Below are 23,628 nucleotides of genomic sequence, written 5' to 3'. Positions count from 1 at the left end.
CTCTCTAAGAATGAGCCACCATGGTTCAGTAAGAGTTTATGGAACACCTTATGGGTATCCTGTGCTGATTAGACACTAGGAACGCAGGAGTGAAAAAAGTCAGACCCGAATCCTTGAGCGTGTGGAACCTAAATGGCTCAAGATCATTGTCATTTGCACCTCTTGTCCTGGCATAATTTTATTTTTACGTAAGATTTTTTTGATGTGGTTGTCCTACTCTTTTTGTGACCCCATGGACTGCAGCCTGCCAGGCTCCTCTGTCCATGGAATTACCCAGGCAAGAATACTGGAATGGGACCATTTTGAAAGTCTTCATTCCATTTGTTACAATATTGCTTCTGTTTTATATATATATATTTTTAATATAAATATATATGTTATATATATACACATACATATATATATTATATATATATATATATGTATATACACACACACATAGAGAGATAGACCAGGAGGCATGTGGGATCTTAGCTACCCAACCAGGGATGGGACCCACACCCCCTGCTTTGGAAGGCAAACTCTGAACCACTGGACTGCCAGGAAAGTTCCTGTCCTGACATAATTTGTGTTAGTGGTCCCTTCTCTCTCCAGAGTGTCTTGATTTGGATGATAAATAATATAGTTACCTTAAGTCTCATAGAGATGCTGTGAGCAGACAATAAACAAAATGATTAAAATATATAGGATGTTAAATGGTAGTCGGTGCAATGGAGAGAAAATTATAGCCCAAAGCCAGGGAAGGAATTCTGGCTTAGTAATGGAAGAAATGTATTGATAAACAATGGGGTGGGGAGAGAATAGTTCTAGTATTTGTGGAAAAATTCTTACCTGTTTAAAATACTGGTTTTCAAATTTTGTTTACCTTTAGTTGATTTATAAAAGTATGCTGTTGGTTTTTGGGTGGGCAAGGGTGTTCAGATGCTCTCTTCATTAGCTCAGTGTGGAGAAGAGCACTGTTAAATTTGCAGGTGCTGGTTACAGTGAAACTTTCCATTTGGCCAAAAGCAGATAGCTTTAGCATCTGTGTGCTGGTACTGGATGAGAGAGGCACAATTACCTTCTTCACTTTTTTCATCAGCAGGAACGAGGGATAGAAATGTGCACCCTGACCTAGTGTCTCCTGTCTTATATTGCGTGTTTATCCCAAAGGCAAAACAGTAGGTGAAGTTTTTACCCTACAGCTGCAAAGCAAATGTACCTGTGTTAGCAGAAGGCATTGGAATGAGAACCAGCTGCCGGGGCAACAGATGGGACGTGGAAGGGGGTCAAGAGATCCCCACATTGGAAAAGGGGAAGATGCAGCATTGAGGATCTCATCGGCCACAGGCCTTGAAACCGTGGCTGCAGTTTCTTGACTTGAAGGAGGGATTCCTATTTCCTCCCCTCTTCAGCTCGGATGGAGAGATTACTATCATCATCACCGTCATATGGACTGAATGTTTACATCTCCCCGCCCCCGCCACTAAATTCCCATGTTGAAACTCTGCTCCTCAGTGTGATGGTGTTAGGAGGTGGGGCCTCTGAGAGGTAGATGAGGTCATGAGGGTAGAGTCCTCATGAAAGGATTCAGCGCCCTTCTGAGAGTTATGAGAGAGCATGCTTTCTCTGCCATGTGAGTGCAAAACCAGAAACCTACCACCTGAGAGAGGGCGCTCCCCAGAACCTGACTATGCTGGCACCTTGATCTCCAACTCCCTGCCTCTAAAACTGTGAGAAGTAAACGTCTGTGTTTATAAGCCACCCAGTCTGTGGTGCTTTGTTGTCACGGCTCGAGCTTCAAGTTCTTCTCAAATATAGGTAGGAGCAGTACCACATCCGCAGCTTTGCAGTGCTTTGCGCTTTCCAGAGGCCGTGTGCGTGCGGTGTGCCTGCGCACATGAATCTATGTGTGTGTGTCGTCTCCCAGCTGGCTTCTGTGGCCACACGGCAAGTTAGGTCTTTCCTAAAGTTGAAAGGCAGCGCCCTGCATGGCAATAGATAAAAGCTGAGGTTCTGGCATCCAACTTGGGGAATTCAAGTATAATACTTTGACTTGCTGACTGGGTGATCTAGGGCAAGCTGTGTAACCTTTCTGAGACTCAGTTTCCTCCTCTCTGAAATGAACATAATCATGAAATAGATTCATACAATTTTTATAAAGAATTACTGTGATAACATGGATAAAGCCCATTGCCTTGTGCTTGGTGAGTGCTCAGTGGTGTTGTTATTCAGTTGCTCAGTAGTGTCTGACTCTTTGTGATCCCATGGGGTGTTCAGTGGGTGTTGGCTAATTCTTTCATTTTTCTTGTGACTTGTCCAAGGTCATACAGCAGGTGAATAGAACAGGACTAAAAATCCAAATGTGCCAGTGTGTTGTTCAGTGTTCTAATTTAGGTTTTTGTTCCTTATTTGACTCTGAGGCTGTTTGAATTGGAAAGAACATGTGTTCAGTCACTCATTCATGTCCGACTCTTTGTGACCCCATGGATTGTAGATCGCCAGGCTCCTCTATCCATGGGGATTCTCCAGGCAAGAATACTGGAGTGGGTTGCTATGCCTTCCTCCAGGCCATCTGCCCATCCCAGGGATTGAACCCAGGTCTCCTGCATTGCAGGCAGATTCTTTACCATCTGAGCCACCAGGGAAGTCCAGGAAAAAGCATAGTCAACATTTAATCTGACCTGTTTTGGAAATTCAAAGATGAAGTGCTTCATCTGAAGCCCTCTGCTTAAGCAGTGGTTGAGAACCAGAAACTGAGCTAGAAATCTTTATCTGTTAGGCCAGTGTTCTTTCTTGTGGCAACCAGTGTTTGGTCATAATATCTACCTGTTTTTTGTCTCCTCCTCTCAGGATAGACAAGAACATTCATGTTTGTAGTTCCAGAAATATGGTTGTCAATCGAGGCTTTCTTTTAGAATTTAGAATCCTTTGTAAAACAACTCTATTTCCAATGGCAAATCATCTGTTAAAGAAGCAGTGAAGAAATCGTGACAACAGTGATTTCACTAATAGCTTCTCAGGGGATATTGAAATGAAAATTTTTTCTTGATACTCCAGGCAGAACTATACACAGAGCACCTCTCTGCAGTGCAGTGCAAGATCACCAAAAGCTCTCAGATGACCCTTTAAATATTTTTCTTTTGCTAAACAAGCAGTTCCTCCAAAGGAGATAAAGGGGAATTTAAATGATCTGGGGTTAATCTTCTTATAGGTTGGGATTCTTTGGGGTCATGGCAACGCAATTTCCCCCTAGCAGACTCCTCCTTGAATAAACAATGAAGCACATCTTTGTCTTTGCCTGTTTTGATTTCAAGCCGAGGTACCAGGGGAGGTATTCCTCTTGGTTCGGGAGGGAGCGTTTGCTTTCTTCCCTTAAAAAGTGATGGCTTATTTGGATGATGACATGCGCCAGAATGACAACCTTGGAGAAATCAGAGCACAGGATGACCCTTTGTAGAATGGGAGGGAGCCTTTTGCTTCAGCAGAAAATCTTCTTGGTCAATCTTATTTTAGTCCCCCATGACCACAAATCAGAGCAACTTTGTATACGCATTCCAGTTTGATGCTCAGAACCTAAAACTTCCTTCAAAGGTCTTGAGTGCTTTGAGACGTTTCTTTTTATAACACTTTGAACAGTACTGCTTCACTGTTACACCAGGGAAACTGGGAAGAAATCCAGGGTTCAGCCTGCGGGAACCACCCCCCTCCCCCAACACATACAACTGTAACTTCATTCTGAGCGCTACCGCCTTGTTCTTGGAAGCCCTTCGAGTCCTTGCAACAACTTTTGTCAGGAAGGTGAGGGCTTCCCCCCATTTATAGACGGAGCGATTTAAGCTCAGTGAGTCTAAAGAACTTGGGAGCTATTACAGGATCCGCTAAAGTGGCAGATGCAGAACCATAATGGCCAAGATTAAGCAAACATTTATATAGCAACCTCCTCAGCCCATAGAAGAGCATTTGCCTGTGGGCCTGGAAATGCCTGCCTTCGCCAGTGTGTGTTTGGAGATTGTGAGGTGAAGAGCAGTTGGACCAAGGGCTCCTTACGCAGCCAAAAACTCTGTGTGACTGTGTAGAATGAACTCTCTTTCCAGTGGTGGTTTTTTGTAAATAAGAAAGCTGTTGCTGTAGCAGAGGTCATCACTTTGGCAGTTACTATGAGCAGGGGGCCATTGCTCAGCAAAGCAAGTTTCACTCTGTTAACACAGGAGTCGATGTAGGACCAAAGCAGCAGAGTAGAAATTGCAATTAAATTTGCTATCAATCACACCACTCAAGTATACTCCACATTTTCTCAAAGTTTTTTTTTTACATATTCTTGCTTAATTGAGTACACTACTGGAGGTGTGAGTTTAAAGGGTTCAGGTGATACACACTATGTAGTTGAGGAGCATTTTCTAAATCTGGTGTCTTCCTCACAGTTAAAAAAAAAAAAAGTAGTCTTCTTAAGGCCACGTTTTTACCTGCCTCTCTCTTATTTTTTTTTTTTCCCCCTCCAATTTTTAAATCCTGGTTTTGATATGTCAGCTAGCTGAGAAGGCAGTTACAGGATTTTCTGGTACACATCACTTTTACGTTATGATGGAGAATTATGAGAGTCATTATGATGACTTTTCCATGGCTAGGTTTCTGAAGTGGTGTATGTCTAATAAATTACAAAGTTTTCAGGATAACTCAAGGGATCGTAACTGAAATGTTGCTCCTTTCCCCTCCAGGTGGCTGAATTATTTAAGAACTTGGGTGAAAACACGTGGTCTTCCCATTTTGCTGCCCTTCCCAGTGTCTGGTTAGTGCAAGGTTGGAAGGTTAATGTTAAACTTTTCATCACTTTCTTTCATTTTGTTTTTATCTGTTGGAGAGGAAAATCTTTTCCTCTACCTTCTTAGGTTCAGTGCATGGGGGCCTGCAAATTTAACTGAAAAAAGCAGATAACAGGAGAAAAAAGCAATTTTATAAATGTTTTATGTGCATGGAAGTTCACAGAGAAGAAAAAAAAGTAAAAGTGTTTGTCGCTTAGTCGTGTCCGGCCCTTTATGACCCCGTGGACTGTAGCCCACCAGGACCCTCTGTCTGTGGAATTCTCCAGGCAAGAATACTGGTGTGGGTTGCCATGCCTTACTCCAGGGGATCTTCTGACCTCAGAGTTGAACCCAGGTTTCCTACATTGTAGGTGGATTCTTTATTGTCTGAGCCGCCAGGGAAGTAAAACTCAAAAGAATTATTTAGACTGGTTTGGGAGGGGTTTACATACCATTTTAATAAAAGGAAAGGGCATGTGGGCTTCCAGGGATGGTAAATTGTGGGACAGTAACTAGAGATATATATAGGAAAACTAACAGAAGATAGGGTTATTTTGGTAAGGTTTGTTTGTACAGACTCATCATGGTGCCAGTTCTCTGTGTCCGGTGATAAGAGATGCTCTTCCCTTCCTGGTACTACAGAGAGGGTAGGATATCCTCACAAATAGAAATTTATGCCCTGTTTTTAGGCTGAAAGGGGGAAGGGAGAACATTCTCAGTGTTTGTTGATTCTCAGTTGCCTTCAGATCAAAATAATTTTCATGGCAGAGGAGTATATTTTGGGGTGACAAATACTGATCTCATGTCCAGCTTTTCATTTCTTACATCAGTGAGAAAATTGGTATACAATGGATCTTGTCTCCCCACCTAAAAGCTTTAGGGCTACTTCTTGTAACTGATATCCTGAATTCCCCTCCTTGTAAACCAGTCTTGGTTACTTGATCTTAGAAAACAGGGGTCCTTCAAAGAGATTGTTATTGCCAATGTGATATACCATTAAAAAAAAAAAAAAAACCTCCCACCACTTCTTATAAGTTTAAAAAATGTATTGCATCTATAGTGTAAATTTCTATGTATTTTCTGACATCTATGAAGGAATTCAAACACAGTGGGAGAGGCAAGAGCCAGAGTTTAAGATGCAGCAGGACTTGAAGAAAGCAACGACAGCTCTCCTTGTTAATGTGACCAGTCTGCCTCACTGAGAATTTCTGCAAAAATGCAGAGAGGTTGGGGCAAGACGCACACAGCTCTCTCAACTCCCAGACCTCTGCATTTATAACAACTGTCAGGATGTGTAGTCTTCATCTCTGTGCAGAGAGAATTTCCACAAGCATCATAGTCCCCACCCCAGGGGCTGGCCTTGGCTGGCGCTTTTGTGAATATCCATTGTAACTGGGGGTTGACTGGATCCTTGACAAAGGAAGGTGTGTTAGAATAGACAGCCGCCATGTCCTTTCAGCCTCGGGTCTCCCAGCCACGTTTTCATCAAATCTGTCTTCTCTCTTTTCCCCATCACAATTTTAATATAGAAACTCCAAACTAGAAAGAGTGACTTAAATATATAGCTTCTACAATATACTCTAGTATATTCAGCATCCCACTATTATCAGAGTGAAAATGTCAACCTTTTAACATCAGCCTTGGCTATATCTGAATATTTAAAAGAGGCTTCTTTTGAAACCTTTTCATGTTTTGCTATTTATGCTACTCCTTGCCCCAGAGATTTAGAGGAAATAATCTCTCGGTTTTGTTTTCTTCCCTGTGAAATCCTTTCCAGTGTTAGACGGTCCGCCACTTCTTCCCTGACATTTCCTTTACATCGTGCAGCTATTCTAAACTGATGGTCACAGAGTCCTTCTCAATAACACAGAGACAAACGCTCTGCATAGCTGATAAATTATAAGCAGGCGCTGCGTGTTAGCTTGATGGATGGTTATAGTGAATGTGTGTGAGTCATGGGTGTTATTTTTGGTCAAAAGAATTGTGTGAACTTTTCTCCTCTATTTTGAGTGCTTTGAAATGTACTACTTTTCTTTCTCTCTCTCTTTTTTTGTTCTTTAAGGTGTTTGTCAAGGAATTAGGCACTGTAACAGAATAGTCATTTTCTAGTTTTCAAAGTTATTGTTTGGGAGTTGAGGAGGTGGAAGGACTGAATAGAAAAGAATTGTGTATTGACAAGTAAGCCAGCCTATGAAATGGGAAAGAAAATTACAGTCACCTGCTTTAAAAGGGGGATCTCCCCCACCCTTCCCTACCCCAAGGGTCAGTTTGAAAGCTGGGGTAGATTTAAGGTGAATTTCCTTGGAGGCGATGTGATTCTAATTAACCATTGTTTTGTAGCTACTGTCGAAATGCTTGACTTTATTTTAGTAGATTTCTTTTCAGCCAGGCTGCAGAGTAAATAATGTTTGACGCTCACATCACTATGTCTCTGAATCGCTGTTTCCTAAAGCAGCCCTGTCCTCTGCTTCACATATCTCTGGAACCTTTGATATATAAACTGGGTGCTTGCCTTGCTCTTAACACCCAAGTACCAGGAAGTATCTTTGGGCCGAATGCTGTTCAAAACAGGGCCTAAGGACCAGTGAAAGGCTGCAAGCTGCTATTTCTGGTCCCTGTGACAAAGATAAGTGCAGGAATTGAGAGCAGGTGTTAATTTTTTTTTAGTTAGAAGATAATTAATTTACAGTATTGTAAAGGCATCTGCCATACATCAACATGAAACAGCCATAGACATACATGTGTCCCCCAACTCCTGAATCTCCTTCCCACCTCCCTTCCTACCCCATCCCTCCATAGAGCACTGGCTTTGGGTTCCCTGCATCATACATCAAATTCCCACTGGCTATCTATTTTACATATGGTAAATGTATATATTTCCTTGCCAGCAGTCTGACAGTATGTGTGATTTTATGTCAGGTGAATCTAACAAACACTTGGGGCCTTGAGGTCTTCTTCAGTTTGTTTTCCTAGGAATTGATCTCCATTGTATTTTGCACAAATACTGATCTGTGACAGATTGCAGGTCAGGGTCTTTCACCACCAAGAGTTCAAGCTGTGCAGGTTAAGCTGTTGTAGTTACATCAGCGAACATATGTCAGGGTCTTCCCACCCACCTAAGGGGCTCAAGCAGTGATTGATTCAGAAAGATCAGGTCAAGGACGTTGCAGATTTTTTTTGTTGTTGTTAATTTTCACTGTTGCTCCCACAAGCGCTTCCTTCTGAACATCTCTTCCACTGTTTTAAGAGAAGCAGGCTCCCGTGAAGGTGAATTTTGCCGTGTCTCCTGCAGATGGGGTGCTGGGATGCCGCATGGAGGTGCCAGCAGACTCCCTGAGGACACTTTCAACCACGCACCAGCCAGCACTGGGCTGCTCCTTGCACCCTGCCTCTGGGCCAGTCCCTCTGGCCTGGGGTGCCTGTCCCTCCATCTGCTGCGGAGGGATTATGCTTGCTGAGCTAATGTCTGGGAAGTGTTCTGGAGTTCCCTGGAGGAAAAGGAGAGGCTGCCCGCTTGTGATACTTTGTGCTAGCACAGGAGAGCTGCAAGAAGGAGGGGAGGAACCCAGAAAAGAAAATCAAGAATTGAATCTCTCTACTGCAGTACCTGGGGTTTACCTGCTCTAGTGGTCTTGAACTGTTTTCCAAAGTGGGAATCTTGTGACGTGAGAGCGAGAGGAAGCCGGTTGCCTTCACTCTACCTGGAACTTTCCCCAGGATATCCACAAGGCTCGTGCTTGCTGTTCCTCCTTTTTCAAGTCTTGGTTTAATGCGGCCTTCCTTGTGGCACCTTCTATGGTCTTTCCCCAGCACACACTGTTCCCTTTGCCTGCTGTGTTTGTTTCACAAAGCACTCATCATTTAGCTCATCGGTCACTATTCATTTTGTTGTAATAGAATACAGTTAATATAATGTCATTTATTAAAATGTAAGTTTACAAGGGCAAGGGGCTGTGGACTAAAAAACTCGTCACAACTTTGAAAGTAGAGAGTTATCTGATTTGGTGGGAATGTTAAGGACTCTGAGCTCTGGAGGCAGCATCTCAATAGCTCTGAGAAAACTGTTCTGAGGAGGCAGGAGAGAGTCAGGCTATATACAAGTTTGCAATAAAGGGGCCAGACAGTCAGTCTGAGCATCAAAGATTATTGTTAAGCAGTTAGGAAAACCAGATATCAAGCTGAGGAATTTAGTGTTCTTCTATGTGTGGGAAGATGCAAGCCTCTGGGCTCACTGAATTCATTCCTTTCATATGCGCCTCAACTATCTGGGGCCAAATCCTGTTTCTAGAATGTTTACATCCTTAATTCCTTGTTCACCTTAAGGGGTGGCAGGTGTGGCTTTGGCTGCTTCTTGCAGCCCCCTAACCCCTTCCTCGGCAATCGCCATTGTGGGGTGGCAGCATCTGTCGGATTGCTGGTATAGTGTTCCCTTTTGTGAGCCCCCATTCACATTAGGAGACCAGAAGTCATGGATGGCTGTGACATTTCTTGCCCACTGATATGGCAGGAAATGTTTCATTTCACAAGACTTAGTCTGTATTGCTCACTGTTGTATCTCCAGAGTCTAAAAATTGTGCCTGACACATAGTGGGCACTCCCTAAATATTTGTTGTCTAAATGAATAGGTGACTGAGTGCAGGGGCAGGATGACAAAGGAGACAGCTATATCCAAGGAGCCTTTCTGCCAATCTGCCCAACTGTCCCCTGAGTGAGTGAATTGGAGCCACTGGAAGGGCAGAGTCAAAGAGAGATGACCAGCCTTTAACCAGCGCCTACGATACATCAAGCACTGCAGAAGATGTCCTAGGTTCATTATTCAATGAAAGTATCAATTTACTACATGAAGTACGTATGGTTAGCTCCATTTCATGGGTGAAGAAACTCAAGAGGTTAAGAGACTTACTCAAGGTCACCCAGTCCAGTTAGTGGCAGAACTGGGACCCAACTTAGTCTATGATTCCTTCTGGAGAAATTTCCAAAAGTCGTCTGTTGATCACAGTATCTCTTGTTTCTTTGCTCTCCTGCCTGCAAAATGGGGGTGAATTTTCCTTATCCTCTACCAAATTTTTATCTGATAAGGACAGGAATCTGAGAAAATTGGAAAACAACTATTACAAGATATGAGATTGGCAAATATGGGGTTGAGAATTAGATCACGTTTTTGAATAATGTTCACAAATAAGCAAGTGGAAATCAGGGCTGGGTTGAATCCTGCCAAGTGGGGATGAGCGGGGTTTCTATGCAACGTTATGTTCTATGAACTGGTTTCAGTATTTTGTTATTCTAGATATTTCTCTAGGCTAGGACCACAATCTTCAGACTCAACCTCTTAATTTAAGAAATATTTATGGAGCATCCACTAGGTTCTCGAGGTAGACCAGTAGAGAGAACAAAGTTCCTTGCCCTTTAACGGAGCTTCTCTCTTATTAGGGAGAGAGAGACAGGACATAAACACTGAGCAATAAACATATGTCAACATATGGCAATAAACAAGAAAGTAAATTACATAGTATGTTAAGAGATGGCAAGTGCTATGGAAATAAAAAGTAGTGCAGGGGAAAGGGCTTGGGCATTCAGGGGAGGTGGGCAGTTTGCACCATTAGACAGTGGTCCACGTGGGCCCTTTGAAATGATGCACTTTGAACAAAGACCTCAAAAAGGTCAGGGAGTGAGCCAAGAGGCATCTGGGAGGGAGAGCATTCTAGTCCAAAAGAACCAACAGAGAGAGCGATGCTGAGATGGGTCCTGCCTGCACTATGCGGGGATCAGCCAGAAGTGGGCTCGCGAGGAGCTGAATGGGGGCCTACCTTGACAGTGGAGATGCTGGATATCCCGACGGCTGGAATATGGGAGATGAAATAAAGCGAGGAGTCAAGCATGAGCCAAGGGTTAGTCTTTATATTAGTCTTTCGCTTTCATTCCCCTTTGATTACCTAACATAACTGAGTATTCCTGGAAGTATTAGCATTGAAGTCTTTCGAGATTTAGCCAACTGCATTTGCACTCATCTGCAATGTCTCTGGATTTGAGTTTCTTCAGCTATCCCAGGGCAGGAATCTAAGATGACTCTCAAACCCCTTATATGACTGTTTCTGAAAAATGCCTCTTCAGGAGTCATATTCCGATTGCTGGCTTGCTTGCCTCCCTCCTTCCGTCATTCATTTATTCATCAGGAGTCTTTAAAACATTTGCTGAAATGAGAGCACTTTCTGGAGCAATGTCCTTGGAAGCTTAGGAAGGAGGAAAAAGAATCTCTACCTTTGAACAGTTCATTTCTTCTTTCTGAGTGTTAGATGAGAGCACAATAAGCAAGGTGAGAATTAGAACAAATTAGCAAAATTTGAATAGTATAGAAGCAGCAGCCATGGGAGGTAAAGTTGAATAGTAAGTTACAGGCTTGAATAGATGAAAGCATGCACATAGTTTGGGAACAGATGTAAATTCAGGTTCAGGGAATCTGAGAAGGTTGGGAGCATGGTAAAGGATGCTCAAGCGGTCCAGAGGAACCGGCTATGATGTGCTGATGAAGCTAGACTGAGGGAGGGGAGAACTGCCCATGTGGGCTAGTGGGATCTGGTCTGAGCAGGAAGAAATCTTAAGGAAGCGATGCCATTACAGAGACTGGACTGGAAGGCGCTCATCCTGGCTGTTTGGTACTTTGGGAACTAGAACAGGGGAATAAGGAGGTGAGCAAAGCAGCCCGGAAGGTTGTTCCATTACCCTGGATCCTGATTTCTGCAATCAAGATACCTCACCGGTCTCTTGTCTAACTGATTTTTTTTTAAAATCAAAATTCTGGGCATTAATGTGGCACAGAAAAGTTCATTAAACGTGATCTATTTGAAGGAAAAAACTATCCAAACAAGGAAATGAAACTTTTCCATTATTGTTGGCCCAAAGTTAGCATTGAAGTCTAGGACTGCTTATAAGAGTTTTCATGAGGAGCGCTTTAAAAAAAACGTCAAGTAAGACCAAGTCCTCCATCACTTGTCTGTGAGGCATTCTGGAAATAAAGAACATCCCCAAATTGAGGTTCATGGCCAGTTTTATTTCCCTCCATGCGGTTGCAGTGGCATGATTTTCACACTTGCTATATTCGTACATGTGTTTGCTCTAAAGGGCTTTGTGTGCTTCAGCTGGGCTTGGATGCTGACTGCAATAAGCCTAATAAAGCCTCACATTTCTCCAGTCCTCCATTTCTGATTATATTTCATAATGTGTTGATATTTGCAGGCTAATCTTGCACAACTATTGAGAGATTCTCAGGACCGAAATAAACATCTGGGAGAAGAAATTAAAGAACTTCAGCAAAGGCTCGGAGAAGTCCAGGGTGACAATAAGGTACTGTGAATATTTAAAGACAAGAAGCTCTCCTGAGTAATTTTGTGCCATAGGTTTATGTATGGTGCATCAGAAAAATGTAATACAGCATTTGCGTAAAAATTTGTTATAGATTTTTACATTTATAATGGAAATTCAGTTTAGCATTTCTTATCTTTATTACATTCCCTTTGCATGTATGCGTGCACATGCGCCTGTGTGTGTTTCTGGATTGCTCTAAAATATTGTCACAACCCATTGTAGAAGTTTCATTATGTTCAGCTTGGTGCTGAATAACATTGTGGTTGAGGGCAAAATAAAACCCAAATGCTATACTTTCTCCCTTCTATACAAATAATGGATTTGTGGCTCAGATGATTTGGAATTATTCACATTCGGTTTTGAATTTTAAGTAGTCATCCTACTAATTATGTTCACATAACCAATTTATTTTATTGCTAAATTTGGCAATTTGTATGGAACATTGCTCAAAATCCACTGCTTGGTATTAATCAAACTCCCCTGTTGGCAACGTTAATTATAAAATATGAACTCATAAACTCCAAACTAAATGTGAACACTCTCTCTCCCAGCTGAAGCTGTGAACAAAAGTACAATTGAGAAAAGGAAGAAAAACTACCCAAGTTTAATTCTGTCCCCCGCCCCCCAAATAATTTCCTGTTTTGCCAAGATAACTTCAATTTTAACTTCTTGCTAGAGGCAGCTTTCACAACAGGGATGGCCTTTGGAGTTTGACTCAAGAAAACTACTTGGAAGGAGGAGGTGCTTTCTTGGGAAATGTCTTTTGAATGGCACCAAATCCCCTGACAAATGATGGGCATGCTCGGCGTTGCTGGGAGTCATTGGTTATCAGGAGGTGCCATTTTGAAAGATGCTCATTCTTTTAAAAAAAAAAATGCATGGAAGTGTCTGGATCATCCAGAGAACCCTTCCATGACAAAAGAGCAGAGAGGATTGTGTGTTTACTGCTGGCTAAAGGGGCTCAACCTAAGGGTGTACTGGGGAGTCTTCTCTACGCAGCCTCTTCTCCACTTAGTCTGTCTTTAAAATTTTTAAAAAACCTCTTGGATTTAACATACTATATTTGCAAAAGTAAGCTCTACTATTCTCAGTCATGAAATAGGAGGTGGACGAGAATGCCTAAGAAAGGTACTAATTAACCCTAGACAAGCTAATCAGGCCTTCCAAAATGATTTAAGCTCTGTAACCTAGATGTTTGGTCAAAAATTAAAGGCCAGGCCTTCTTAGTCACTCCCACAAGTTATAACATCAGAGTAAGTTTTTCCAGAGACTAAATTCAGGGATGTACAATCCTCCTGTCCTTTGAATCTGTAAAAATACTGCAGGAATTTTGAGATGAAATGGGGCTTCCTTGATGGCTCAGACAGTAAAGAATCTGCCTGCAATGCAGGAGACCTGGGTTAAATCCCTGGCTGGGGAAGAAGGCCTGCAGAAGTAAATGGCAACCCAGTCCAGTATTCTTGCCTGGAGAAGGCCATGGACAGAGGAGCCTGGTGGGCTACAATCCATGGGGTCGAAAAGAGTCGGACATGGCTAAGTGACTAATACACTTGGAAGTGATATAAATCCTCAAAATACTAAAACATTTTGAAACGTGATATTTGCATTCATGGTTCTTCTTGACTGATTTTTTTGCTTCTTTTCTTTTTTATTTTCTGGGCTACCCCCAACTCTCCTATACACACCTCTGTCTCACCTTTTGGTCACCTATAATTGTATCACTTTGTAGGCATGAGATATTCTAGGCATTGACATTTGCAACTGATATTTCAAGGAAAGAAAGGGAGGGGGTGTGCACATAAGTGAGTGTGTGTGTGAAACACTAAGTGCAGGTCTGGGGCTGTTTTTGCATTGGCACCATCTGAACTTCATGATTTGCCTGCATTCTGGGTCTTTATTCCAGTAGCTGAACACATTTATCAAACTTGCTTTTCTCAACCAAGGTTTAGGATTTAGTGACTCATTTTCATGGCCTGTGAAGTAATTTGCCTGCCAAAAGGTGCAGGGAAGATGTTATAATGTTCAGTAGACCCTGTATCTCAGTATCCAGCCCTCTCCTCCTCAAAAAAGACCAGCTACAATGAGCCCCAGAAATTCCATTTATTCTCATTTGCATCTAAAGTAATAGGGCTGGTTTATTTTCAGCCCCCTGTGAGTCATGTTCATCCTCTCCCCTACCCTCACCCCCAGTCATCAACATTCAGGCCAGATGACTCATTCAGTAATGACACCAGCCATCATGAGAACCTCAGAGGCCTCTGTTGAAGGGTGGCCATGACTGTGTGGTAGGAAATGAGTTAACCCCACCTTTGCTTTTTATTCATTGCGTCACTCACAGCTCCAACCTTCCCATCACCTTCTGAATCCAGTCCCAGCTCCCTACCTTGGTGTGCTAGATCCCTATTATCTAGCCTCCCAGTTTCTCCAGCCACGTCTCTTGCCATTAGCCACCTCGCACCTCCACCCTGCAGTGCTCATTTCAGCCTCTTTCTGCCTTGTGCCTCAGGGCCTTTGCACATGCTGTCACAGTCTGGAACACTCTTCCCCTTTACTTCTGCAAACTCCCGCTCATCTTTCAGGCCCTAGGTGAGATGTAGCCTTCTCCAACCCTTGGGGGCATTCCTGTACGCACCAACAGTGTCCTACTCTTTCCCCTCTGCTTGTACTTTTGTGTCTCTCCTCCCATAAGTGCAAACCCCTTGCAGGCCAAACTCCTGGTATCCGTAGGAATTAGCATTCTTGGTTTGTGATGCATAGATTTTATTTAATAGAGCTTTTAAAAAGTTTAATCAGAGGCTAATTGCTTGACAATGTTGTGTTGGTTTCTGTCAAACAACAGTGTGAATTAGCTATAAGTCTACATATATAGCCCCTCCCTCTTGAGCCTCCCTCCAGCTCATGCTCCATCCCACCCCTCTAGGTTCTCACAGAGCACTGGGTTGGGCTCCCTGCGTTACTGCAGCTTCCCACTAGCTATCTGTTTTACACATGGTAACGTATATGTTTTGATGCTACTCTCTCAGTTCATCTACCCTCTTCTTCATCCATTGTCTCTGTTCCTACCAGGCAAGTAGTGTGCTCAGTACCATTTTTCTAGATTCCATATATATTTGTTCTCTTTGACTTACTTCACTCTGTGTAACAGGCTCTAGGTTCATCCACCTTAGTTCAACTGATTCAAATTTGTTCCTTTTTATGGCTAAGTAATATTCCATTTATATGTGTACCACAGCTTCTTTATCCATTCATCTATTGATGGACATCTAGGTTGCTTCCATGTCCTGGCTATTGTAGATAGTGCTGCAGTGAGCGCTGAGATACCTGTGTCTTTTTGAATTCTGGTTTTCCTCAGGGTATATGCCCAGTAGTGGGATTGCTGGGTCATGTGGTAGTTTTACTCCTATTCTTTTTTTCAAGGAATCTCCATGCTCTTCTCCATAGTGGCCATATGTATTTAATGACAGATCTTTATTGAAGCAACGGAATAGGATAAATGAGTGAGTGAATGAATAAAGGAAATGTAAAAAAAAAAAAAAAAAGAGCAAAAAAGTTTAAGAAAGAGGAAGAGAAAAAGGAAAAGAACACAAGAAAACCGTAGACTGACTGCCCGTCTGCTCGTCATCACTAACCTGCTTTGTGGGATGAAGACTAATTTAGAAATCTGGAGAAAGGGGTTAGAAAGCAAACCATTCCATTCAAGAAAAACCCGAAGAAAACCAAACCTAAGCTGTGGGACCTGGGACACCCCTGGAGGGGTCAGGGAGAGCTGTGGCTGAGCCTAAGTAGGTGTGGGATAAGGCTCCTGCTCCTAGACTAGCTCACGCCTGTTAAATTCAAGAAATAGTAATTGATGTTGTTTGATTCCTAACTCCCCATATTCTGAACAGAAGGGCTGATGGCATCATTTTAGAAGCAACTATTAAAGTGGAAATTTTGTTTTGTTTTGTTTTGTTTATCTTCAAGTTAGTTGCCATTTTAACTGATGACCCTTCGCCATATTTTGGGAAGCCCAGATTCTAGACGTTAAGTACATTTAAGAAACAAGGTGATAGAAAATTACTTGCCTTGGTTATTTTAAGGTAGACTAATTTTTCCATTTGTTCAGCTAGAGCCTTGTAGCCCTACGTGCCATAAAGCATTTTCAAACAGCCTCTTGAAAGATTTGTTGCCACCCTGGCTTACAAACCGCTTGGTACTCACACAGGGTCGGCAGGCGGATGGTGGGCTTCTGTGATCAACATCCCCTAGTATTCTCTGAGCATAGCCCAATAATTTCTCAAGGCTCACAGACAGATACAATGCCCCAGTCCAAACCAGACTAGAGATGGGAAAAGGGAAGCCTAGTAGATGTCCTCCCCTTTCTTGATAATTATACCTCTAAAAGGTTAAAGAAGGAAGAGAGGACTTACACCTCCACAAATCACCCTGGGGAAAGCTCTTCACGAGGGTGGATTGCCCAGGGTTCTTTGTGTGTCCATCTGTGAGGAATAAGGACCAATTACATGGGAAGACCCAGCAGTGCTAGGACCTCAAGTCTGGAAAGCAGCCCACTGAGAGAATTACAGCTTCCCTTCCTGCCCCCGCCATACTCCTGCTTCCGCTTCTGAGCAGACATTATAAAAAGAGAAGATTTAGGGAAAGGGGACCAGGAGGAAGAAGGAGGTCTTTGAGAATTTAAGAATCAGTAAGAGGCACAAAGGGCTTCCCCAGTGGCTCAGCGGTAAAGAATCTACCTCCAATGCAGGAGACCCAGGTCTGATCCCTGGGTCAGGAAGATCCCCTGGAGGGGAAAATGGCAACCCACCCCAGTATTCTTGCCTGGGAAATCCCATGGACAGAGGAGCCTGGCAGGCTGCAGTCCACGGGGTCGCAAAGAGTCAGACACAGCTGAAGCAACTGAGCACACGTGCATACAAGAGGCACAAACCAACAAAGCATACTTGAATCACAGATATCCAGAGGGGGTGGTGAACCTGCTGCTCCTAAGGGGAAGCCGGCTGGTAGGGCTTTGCCGATTTCTGTGGTATAAACACTGGTGCCATGACATTTAAATATCAGGCCAGCAAATGGAAGTCACTGAACTGGAAGTTAGAAAGCTTGGCACTCCAGAAAGAGCCAGCTCCAGCCTCCCACTGCCAAATGGTATAGTCTAGAATAGTCCAGAAGGTCCATCTTTGGAAACTGCTAGACCAGATTTATATTCTAGCTCTGTCAGTTATTATCTGTGTGCATGCTATTACCTTGTGCAAGTCATTTGTCTCTCTGGGCCTCAGTTTCCTCATCTGTAAAATGGGAGTAATGATATCTCACATAGACTTGCTGTCAGTTTTCATCATTATTCATCAATACATAATTGGGAACTCACTGTGTGCTAATTAATGTTCTAGGTGCTATGACTACATCAAGGAATAAGAAAGACAAGGTACCCAGTCTCACAGATATACAGTCTAGTTGGGGAGACAGAGGGTAAGAAAATTAAGTAGTTATATACACAATTATCAGTGTTTAGTGCTAGGAAGAAAAGAAAACAGGAGACTTAATGATTAGAATTGTGTGTGTACATCAATATTATGTTTATAAAGGGTGTAGTATAGTGTCTGGCATCCAGTAAGCACCCCATGAAGGGTAAACATTGCTGGTATCTTTAGCACAACCTGGGCCCAGATCAGCTTAGAGTCCTCTTGTATAAAATTTCCACCAGGAATCTCAAGGTCATTTTACCTGTTGATCAACTGTTTCCAGTGGACCGGGTGGGCATATGCCTCCCATTGGAGACACAGACTGAGGTGAGAAGGCCGGCACCTTGCATTTTATGTACCCCTTGTGGAATAAGCACCTAAGAGAATGTACCAGGAGTGGCATCTCATGTTTCCGTTGGGCTTTCTAGTCCACTCGCTTTTATGTTTCCTTCATTTTACAGGTTACGGCACTTTTATACAGAAAAACGATGATGCAATGTGAGGTACTCAAAACCAAGGAACTTCAGGTGGGCAGTGTCAGGCAGTCACTTTCACTGGGCCCCTGCTGGCCAATTTAAATGTAACTGTTTGCAGTTGTGCATAAACATGAGGTTTTACCCTTAATAATGAGCTTTATGCTACACCAGCCAACAGTCTTTAAATAACTCTGTTTTATCTGGTATTGGCACCATAAAATGATAGACCCTTTCTATGAACGTACCTCTATTGACATGGGACTTTTGGATGGATTCAGCAAGCAAACCAATTAAGCAAAGCCACCAGTCGATAAAGATAGACCAATGAGCATGCAGGTGACTTATTAAAGTATATTTTGTTTTTATTAAAAAAAAAAAGTGCTCAGCTGTGGATGTTTGTAACAGTCCAGGATGAGGGATCAGAGAGCTCTATATAAACATTTTCTCTTTGTGCTTCAAAGGAGCATGGAGATGTCCTAGCCTGTGGGAAGCCCACATGAAGAGGGCACTCTAATGAAGAGCTCTCACCCTGGGTAATTAGAAATTAATTTCCAAGAATCAATCTAACTCAATGCGACTGTGAACCATGCCATGTAGAGCCACCCAAGATGGGCGGGTCATGGTGGAGAGTTCTGACAAAACGTGGTCCACTGGAGAAGGGAATGGCAAACCACTTCAGTATTCTTGCCTTGAGAACCCCATGAACCATAAGAAAAGGCAAAAAGATAGGACACTTAAAGATGAACTCCCCAGGTCAGTAGGTGCCCAATATGCTACTGGAGATCAGTGGAGAAATAACGCCAAAAAGAATGAAGAGATGGAGATAAAGCAAAAACAATACCCAGCTGTGGATGTGACTGGTGATAGAAGCAAGGTCCAATGCTGTAAAGAGCAATATTGCATAGGAACCTGGAATGTTAGGTCCCTGAATCAAGGCAAATTGAAGTGGTCAAACAAGAGACGGCAACAGTGAACGTCGACATTTTAGGAATCAGCAAACTAAAATGGACTGAAATGGGTGAATTTACTCAGATGACCATTATATCTACTATTGTGGGCAAGAATCCCTTAGAAGAAATGGAGTAACCATCATGGTCAACAAAAGAGTCCAAAATGCAATACTTCGATGCAATCTCAAAAATGACAGAATGATCTCTGTTCATTTCCAAGGCAAACCATTCAGTATCACAGTAATCCAAGTCTATGCCCTGACCAGTAATGCTGAAGTAGCTGAAGTTGAACGGTCCTATGAAGACCTACACCACCTTCTAGAACTAACACCCAAAAAGATGTCCTTTTCATTATAGGGGACTGGAATGCAAAAGCAGGAAGTCAAGAAACACCTGGAGTAACAGGCAAATTTGGCCTTGGAGTACAGAATGAACCAGGGCAAAGGCTAATAGAATTTTGCCAAGAGAATGCACTGGTCATAGTAAATACCCTCTTCCAACAACACAAGAGAAGACTCTACACGTGGACATCACCAGATGGTCAAAACCGAAATCAGATTGATTATATTCTTTGCACCCAAAGATGGAGAAGCTCTATACAGTCAACAAAAACAAGACCAGGAGCTGACTGTGGCTCAGATCATGAACTCCTTATTGCCAAATTCAGACTTAAAATGAAGAAAGTGGGGGAAATCACTAGACCATTCAGGTATGACCTAAATCAAATCCCTTATGATTATACAGTGGAAGTGAGAAATAGAGTCAAGGGATTAGGTCTGATAGAGTGCCTGAAGAACTATGGACATTGTACAGGAGACATGGATCAAGACCATCTCCAAGAAAAAGAAATGCAAAAAAGCAAAATGGCTGCCTGAGGAGGTCTTACAAATAGCTGTGAAAAGAAGGAAAGGGAAAACCAAAGGAGAAAAGGAAAGATACACCCATTTGAATGCATAGTTCCAAAGAATAGCAAGGAGAGAATAAGAAAGCCTTCCTCAGTGATCAGTGCAAAGAAATAGAGGAAAACAATAGAATGGGAAAGACTAAAGATCTATTCAAGAAAATCAGAGATACCAAGGGAACATTTCATGCAAAGATGGGCACAATAAAGGACAGAAATGGTATGGACCTAACAGAAGCAGAAGATATTAAGAAGAGGTGGCAAGAATACACAGAAGAACTGTACAAAAATGATCTTCATGACACAGATAACCACGATGGTGTGATCACTCACCTAGAGCCAGACATCCTGGAATGTGAAGTCAAATGGGCCTCAGGCAGTACCACTATGAATAAAGTTCCTGGAGGTGATGAAATTCCGGTTGAGCTATTTCAAATCCTAAAAGATGATGCTGTGAAAGTGTTGCACTCAATATGCCAGCAAATTTGGAAAACTCAGCAGTGGCCACAGGACTGGAAAAGGTCAGTTTTCATTCCAATCCCAAAGAAAGGCAATGCCAAAGAATATTCAAACTACTGCACGATTGTACTCATCTCACACATTAGTAAAGTAATGCTCAAAATTCTCCAAGCTAGGCTTCAATAGTACATGAACTGTGAACTTCCAGATGTTCAGGCAGATGTTCCAGGTTTTTGAAAAGGCAGAGGAACCAGAGATTAAATTGCCAACATTTGTTGGATCATTGAAAAAGTACGAAATTTCCAGAAAAACATCTATTTCTGCTTTATTGACTATGCCAAAGCCTTTGAGTGTGTGGACCACAACAAACTCTGGAAAATACTGAAAGACATGGGAATTCCAGACCACCTGACCTGCCTCCTAAGAAATCTGTATGCAGGTCAGGAAGCAACAGTTAGAACTGGACATGGAACAACAGACTGGTTCCAAATAGGAAAAGGAGTACGTCAAGGCTGTATATTGTCACCCTGCTTATTTAACTTCTATGCAGAGTACATCATGAGAAACGCTGGGCTGGAAGAAGCACAAGCTGAAATCAAGATTGCCAGGAGAAATATCAATAACCTCAGAAATGCAGATGACACCACCCTTATGGCAGAAAGCAAAGAAGAACTAAAGAGCCTCTTAATGAAAGTGAAAGAGGAGAGTGAAAAAGTTGGCTTAAAACTCAACATTCAGAAAACTGAGATCATGGCATCTGGTCCCATCACTTCATGGCAAATAGATGGGGAAACAGTGGAAACAGTGACAGACTTTATTTTTTTGGGCTCCAAAATCACTGCAGATGGTGACGGCAGCCATGAAATTAAAAGATGCTTACTCCTTGGGATAAAAGTTATGACCAACCTAGGTAGCATATTAAAAAGCAGAGAGATTACTTTGCCAGCAAAGGTATGCTAGTCAAAGCTATGGTTTTTTTCAGTAGTCACATATGGATGTGAGAGTTGGACTATAAACAAAGCTGAGCACCGAAGAATTGATGCTTTTGAACTGTGGTGTTGGAGAAAACTTTTGAGAGTCCCTTGACTGCAAGGAGATCCAACCAGTCCATCCTAAAGGAAATCAGTCCTGAATATTTGTTGGAAGGACTGATACTGAATACTCCAATACTTTGGCAACCTGATGCGAAGAACTGACTCATTTGAAAAGACCCTGATGCTGGGAAAGATTGAAGGCGGGAGGAGAAGGGGACAACAGAGGATGAGATGGTTGGATGGCATCAACTTAATGGAGATGAGTTTGAATAAATTCAGGGAGTTAGTGATGGACAGGGAGGCCTGACTCACTGCATTCCATGGGGTCGCAAAGAATCAGACACAATTGAGTAACTGAACTGAACTGAACTGAACCAAGAATTAAAATGAGCAAGAAGGTCCCTTCACCTGTTCTGGCTCCGTCATATCTTACTCTAACTGAGATCTTGATGGCAAACCATAGGCAACACTCAGTTAGTTCAGCAAGCAGCTGGACTAGTTTAACATTTCCTAATGCTTTATTGTGAGATGAATTAGACAAATGAATTTGGTCTCAGAGACTGTGTTTAAGGTTGTTCTGGTTTATATGAGCTTATAGCCTGGGTAGGGCAGATGACCAAAACAGTGTGATTTTGGACATTCATCCCCTAGACCATGCATTGTAATCACACTTCATAGAGAACTGATTCTGAAAGATGGCTTGGCCCAAGATCTGTTTTACAGTACACCACACCCAAACGGGGATACTCTGGTGGCCCAGCAGTAAAGAATCTACCTGCAATGCAGAAATCCCTGGGTTGGGAAGATCTCCTGGAAAAGGAAGTGGCAACCCAGTTCAGTATTGTTGCCTAGGAAATCCCAAGGACAGAGAAGTCTGATGGGCTACAGTCCATGGGGCTGTGAAGAGTCAGACATGACTTACTGACTAAACAACAACAACCACAACATACCCAAATTACACTAAAATCAAAACAAATTGAAGCAGCTTTAAAACGGCTTTGTACAACTCTTCAAATGTTGTCCCTTTGGGAACAGTGTGTTCTGAACTATCTGAAGATAAGTCAGGAGCTTGATAGCTGTGTGATCTTGGGCCAGTTCCTTGACCTCTCTGTATCTCAGCTCTCATCTGTACAATGGAGGTGATAGTAGTACTTGCCTCACAGAGAGTGGTTCGGTTCAACTCAGTTCAACACATCTTCATTGAAAACCTGACTGTCTGGTCTGGAAATAGGGTAGTAAACCAAACCACTGAATTCCTGCTGTCATGAAGCTTCCATTCTAGTGGGGACAGAAGGACAGTGAGCAAATAAATAGATACATGGTATAACACTGATTCTGAGAGGCACAGTTTTAACATTTGAACATCTCTGATGTAGTCATTGGGATCATGTAGTGATGATTGGTATTTATCAGCCTTTTTAGAGATGCATAATGGTAGGTCTTAGAGTTGACAAAATCTTATATTTGATTAAATACAGTAAAATATGTCAGATAGCGCTAAGTACTAAGTCAACAAGTTACAGCAGGCTAGAGAGCTGCAGGGCTTCCCAGGTGGCACTAAAGGTAAAGAACCCTCCTGACAATGCAGGAGACATAAGAGACATAAATTTGGAATAAATTGCAAAGCCCTTCTGAGAGCTGATGATGCATGAACTGCCCCCACCCACTTCAAGACCCCAACTCTAACCACCTCTCTTGTTCGATCCCTGGGTGGGAAGATCTCCTGGAGGAGGGCTTGGCCACTCCAGTATTCTTGCCTAAGAATCCCATGGACAGAGGAGCCTGGCAGGTGACAGTCCATGGGTTCACAAAGAGTTGAACATGACTGAGCAACTTCACAGGCACGGAGCTGTAGACTGCAGCCTGGAGGGCACTGCTTACATCGGGTGTCAGGAAGGCATTCCTGTCCACGTGTCCTTGGTTCCGAGGCCTGGAGGAAGTCAGACGGGAAGTGCTCCAGGCAGTGTGTGCTGTCATCGGTGAGGAGAGAGGCTGCAGAGTGCTCACTCCAGGACCCTCACCACCAGGGTTCAACTCCCAGCTCTGCCATTTCTAAGGACTGTGAGGTGGTCAAGTCACCCCACCTCTCTGTCTCCACGGGGATCGGAACAGTACATCACAGAATGCTTGTTGGACTTACCGGGTCAGTGTGTAAGCACTGAGGGCTTGGCATGTGAGGGTGAGGGGAAGTGCACACCCCAGTCTG

At 42.9% G+C, this 23,628-nt stretch overlaps 1 protein-coding gene across 2 annotated transcripts in view; it reads left to right on the top strand.

Moving 5' to 3' along the window:
* CCDC149 (coiled-coil domain containing 149) overlaps positions 1-23,628 on the top strand; it is a 115,555-nt gene that overhangs the window by 50,425 nt on the left and 41,502 nt on the right. For both annotated transcript variants that reach the window (XM_015096417.4, XM_015096416.4), the window contains exon 4: positions 12,015-12,122. In XM_015096417.4, coding sequence (XP_014951903.2) covers positions 12,015-12,122 — 108 coding nt within the window. The remainder of the gene's footprint in view (positions 1-12,014; positions 12,123-23,628) is intronic.

Source organism: Ovis aries, chromosome 6, assembly GCF_016772045.2.
Source record: "Ovis aries strain OAR_USU_Benz2616 breed Rambouillet chromosome 6, ARS-UI_Ramb_v3.0, whole genome shotgun sequence".
Classification (NCBI taxonomy): domain Eukaryota; kingdom Metazoa; phylum Chordata; class Mammalia; order Artiodactyla; family Bovidae; genus Ovis; species Ovis aries.
Note: the sequence above shows the minus strand (reverse complement) of the source record. Positions and strands in the feature narration are given on the sequence as shown.